We start from the raw sequence: 4,490 nt of genomic DNA on the forward strand, positions 1-4,490 counted from the left end.
GAGGGAAATTAGCAGGCGTGTGTACAGAGCATATTCTGCACAGGAGCAAGTATAAGATGCAGTGGGAAAAGACTGAGAGACATCTGTCTGGCTGAAGGGGAGAAGTATCCTGGGGCCAAGCAGCAGCTGACGCATCAGTGGATCTGGCCACCACCGGCAGCCGGCAGAAGGCCACATCCATCACTAGTTCTTCAGGAAGGCTGCCTGTGGCCCAAATCCATGCATGCTGTGTAGATGTCAAATTTCCAAAAGGGAGTTTGAAGTTTACAGCTGCAATGGGACCATCCCAGGGCTGCTAGTCTATCTTGGGTGTTGGTGACCCTAAAAGGGAACTCCAGGGCTAAAAAATCTATTGTCATTACTCTGCTTTGGTCACATGTGAGTTGAGCTTAGTCAAGTCATATATTCTCTTCCCTATAGTTTCTTCATGTACAAAAAGAGAAAAAACTTATACCTATTACCCTCAACCTGCCTGTTATCAAATTGCATTAGACTATAGTAAGTGGTCTGAATAGTACAAAACAATAATGTCTGTGCTATGCGTTGTGAAAATTTTTGGTTACTGATCTTTGTTTTAAATTAAATAGAATATCGGAGGGGCACCCGGGTGGCTTAGTCGGTTAAGCGTCCGACTTTCGCTCAGGTCATGATCTCACGGTTCGTGGGTTCGAGCCCCGCGTCGGGCTCTGTGCTGACAGCTAGCTCAGNTAAAAAGTTAAAAAAAATTAAATAGAATATCATCTTAATGTGGCTAGGAATCAACATCACATATCCCATAATAATGGCATTCCAAAAACAAGTCAACACATGCAGAAAAGTATATGTTTTATAAGCAGAACAAGAAAAAAAAGACAATGGGAATTTTTTTTTATTTCTGAGAGAGAGAGAGAGGGAGAGCACGAGCGTGAGAGGGTCAGAGAGAGGGAGATACAGAATCTGAAACAGGCTTCAGGCTCCGAGCTCTCAGCACAGAGCCTGAAGCGGGGCTCAAACCCAGGAACCTCGAGATCATGACCTGAACGAAGTCGGACGCTTAACCGACTGAGCCACCCAGTAGCCCCAAGAATGGGAAATTTAAAATATTTTTTTAAGTTAGAAAGTGAGAGGGTAGCCCAATCAGTTAAGCGTCTAACTTTGGCTCAGGTCACGATCTCGCAGTTCATAAATTCAAGCCCCGTGTTGGACTCAGAGCTGACAGCTCAGAGCCTGAAGCCTGCTTCAGATTTTGTGTCTCCCCCTCTCTCTACCTTTTCCTTGCAAATGTGCTCTCTCGCTCTCTCTCTCAAAAACATATCAACATTTTAAAATTTTAAATAATAAAGTTAGATAGTGAAAGACTATGGTAATACATGAGGCATCCTAAATAGTAAGAATCAAGCGATGCCTCATTTTCTTAAAGTGTTTTTTTTTGGAGGGGGGGTTGTTTGTTTGTTTTTTGCTCAGTGATGGTTCACTCTACATGGTCCAAGTTATTCACTAAAAGTTCTTTTGTAGACATAATTCTTGGTTCTTCATTTCTTGGACAGTAGGAAAGGACAACTGAATATACACCGTACTGTTATTTATACCTAGTTGGCCATAAAGGAAGGATCACAGATACACAAAGGAGAAGAGAAAGTCAACAGAAACTAACAATAGTTTCAGCCACACAGGGAATGGAGGGGAAGTTTGGGGATGTAGTTTTCATGTTAATAATGTAGGAAATAGGGCTTGAATCATCATGTCTAAACTTTGGGGTTTTTTTATTTTTATTTTTTACAAATAGTTTATTGTCAAGTTGGTTTCCATATAATACCCACTGCTCATCCCCACAAGTGCCCTCCTCCATGCCCATCACCCCTCCCACACACACACCCATCAGTCCTCAGTTTGTTCTCAGCATTCAAGACATCATGTCTAAACTTTAAACTCCTCAAAAACTACAAATGATATTTGTTTCACCATACAAAACTCAGGTTTCAAGATTTTACTTTATACTGAATTGTCCTTCATCTGGTCTAGCTGAGTACAGCTGCCAGGTTAGTGTTAGGTACATAGCACACTTATTTCATAAGGAGATGGTTGGTAATAATAGAGGTAACAAAACTACTACTTTTATAAAAATGCGTTTTTATATGGAAAATATATGTTGATTTTCATTATGTACTTTCTAATCTCAAGCGTTCAAATTAGATCAACTTTAAAAAGAAAACTAACACTTTCCATACAGCTTTTATCACAAAATTTTTCTATATATTCACTATATATAATGATTTTTACCTCACAGGCTATATCCCACAGCTCTGTGATTTCCACCTCCTATACACTTCCTATTGCCTAAAAAAGAAATATAAGATGTTTATGTTTGCTTCATTACATCAGAGACTTTCTTGGTATAATTCATAAAACTTATTTTCTTACTGTTGCTATGGGATATTAAAGAACACAGATCAAACTTCCTCTCTATAGTAATTCATTTTTTTTAATGTTTTATTTATTTCTAGAAGAGAGAGAGAGAGAGACAGCGTGAGCAGGGGAGGGTCAGAGAGAGAGGGAGTCACAGACTGAAACAGGCTCCAGGCTCTGAGCTGGCAGTCAGCACAGAGCCCGACGCGGGGCTCGAACCCACGAACCGCGAGATCATGACCTAAGCGAAAGTCGGACGCTTAACCGACTAAGCCACCCAGGCGCCCCGTCTCTATAGTAATTCAAAAAAGAATAACAGTATTGCAGAACAAATTTAAGGTATTTGAGTATGTCTTTAGTTAAACCAAAAACAGAAAACCAATTTTAGGGCAAATTCTGCCTTATGAGTGAGACATTAAAAGACAATAGTCTAGGTTTAAAAAAAAAAAGTATATCATCTTTCTATAAGAATTTCATTTCTTAATTTTTAATTAAGAATGGTATACCTTTGTTTCATTTATTGTCCTACTGAAAAATACTGATATTTGATCTTGGTTTTACATGGCTGCTTTCTCCATTGGAGACTGATTGGTATTTAGGCAGACTATTTAATTCATATCTGTGAGTCAGAGCTCTATGGTCCTGAGAGACGCACACTCCCCTGGTGCTAACAGAGTGAGTAAACGGGAGAGTAGATGATGGATGGATGCAGACTAGTCCTTGCTGAAGAGCCACGTGCTGTCCTGTGAAGGTCATGAGTGCATGGGCCTCTCCAATCCCACTAGTCTCCTTACTGCCCCTCTTACATCTTTGTTTCTGAGAGTGTAGATTAGAGGGTTGAGGCTAGGTGTGACAACAGTATAAAAGAGGGCAATGAACTTGCCCTGATCTTGAGAACTTCCTGATGGTGGCTGAAGATATGTGCACATGGCTGGAATGAAAAAGAGGGACACAACCATAAGATGGGCTCCGCATGTCCCAAACACTCTCTGAAGTCCGGTTGATGACTGCATCCTCAGCACAGCCCGGGCAATGGCGCCGTATGAGCTGAGAATCAGGATGAGTGGTATGAGGACAAAAATGGAGCTCGTGACCAGGAGGGTCAGCTCATTAGCACGGGTATCGACACATGATAATTTCAGCAGTGCTGGAACTTCACAGAAGAAATGGTCCACTTGGCGATGTCCACATAGGGGGACCCAGAAGGTAAAGGAGGAGTGAAGTGCTGAGTTGGTAAAACCACTGACCCAGGAAGCCACCGCCAGCAGGTGGCAGAAACGAGGGTTCATGACCACGGTGTAATGCAGGGGTCTACAGACAGCTGCATAACGGTCATAGGACATGACCACCAGGAGGACACACTCTGTGGTTCCCAGTGCAAGGGCAAAGTAAAGTTGAGTCATGCAACCGGCATAAGAGATGGTCTTTTCCGGGCCCCAGAGGTTGACCAGCAACTGAGGGATGGAGCTGGTGGTGTAGCAGAGATCCAGAAAAGAGAGGTTGGAGAGGAAGAAGTACATGGGAGTGTGGAGATGGGTGTCCAGGTACGACAAGACAATGATAAAGAGGTTGCCTATCAATGTCATCAAGTAGAACATCAAGATAAGCACAAAGAGAGCTACTTCCAGATGCGGCCAATGTGAAAAACCCAGGAGAACAAAGTAGCCTTCAGAACTTGCATTTTTCCCCTTCATCATTCATTCCTTGTCACCTGAGGAAAGAATCACGCACTTTCCAAAAACGTTAGGAAATGTTCCAAGAATCACAGGGACACATGAAAAAGAAACAAAAGCCAGTTTTAAAAACTCCCCTATGACCCAGCAATAACACTTTTAGGAATTGACCCAAAGGACACAGGAGTGCTGATGCATAGGGGCACATGTACCCCCAGTGTTCACAGCAGCACTCTCAACAATAGCCAAATCATTGGAAAGAGCTTAAATGTCCATCAGGTGACAAATGATGTGGTTTATCTATACAATGGAATACTACATGGCAATGAGAAAGAATGAAATCTGGCCATGTGTAGCAATGTGGATGGAACTTGAGGGTGTTATGCTGAGTGAAATAAGTCAGGCAAAGAAAGACAGATGCCATATGTTTTC

The 4,490-nt window shown here is 42.1% G+C and overlaps 1 protein-coding gene across 1 annotated transcript; it reads right to left on the reverse strand.

Annotated features, from left to right (window-relative positions):
- Positions 1–3,137: 3,137 nt before the first annotated feature.
- LOC144230063 (olfactory receptor 2J3) lies at positions 3,138–4,082 on the reverse strand. Its single transcript, XM_077762273.1, has one exon. The coding sequence runs from the start codon at positions 4,080–4,082 to the stop codon at positions 3,138–3,140; it is 945 nt and encodes a 314-aa protein (XP_077618399.1).
- Positions 4,083–4,490: the final 408 nt, after the last annotated feature.

Source organism: Crocuta crocuta, unplaced genomic scaffold (assembly GCF_008692635.1).
Source record: "Crocuta crocuta isolate KB4526 unplaced genomic scaffold, BGI_CrCroc_1.0 scaffold349, whole genome shotgun sequence".
In the NCBI taxonomy this organism is placed as follows: Eukaryota; Metazoa; Chordata; class Mammalia; order Carnivora; family Hyaenidae; genus Crocuta; species Crocuta crocuta.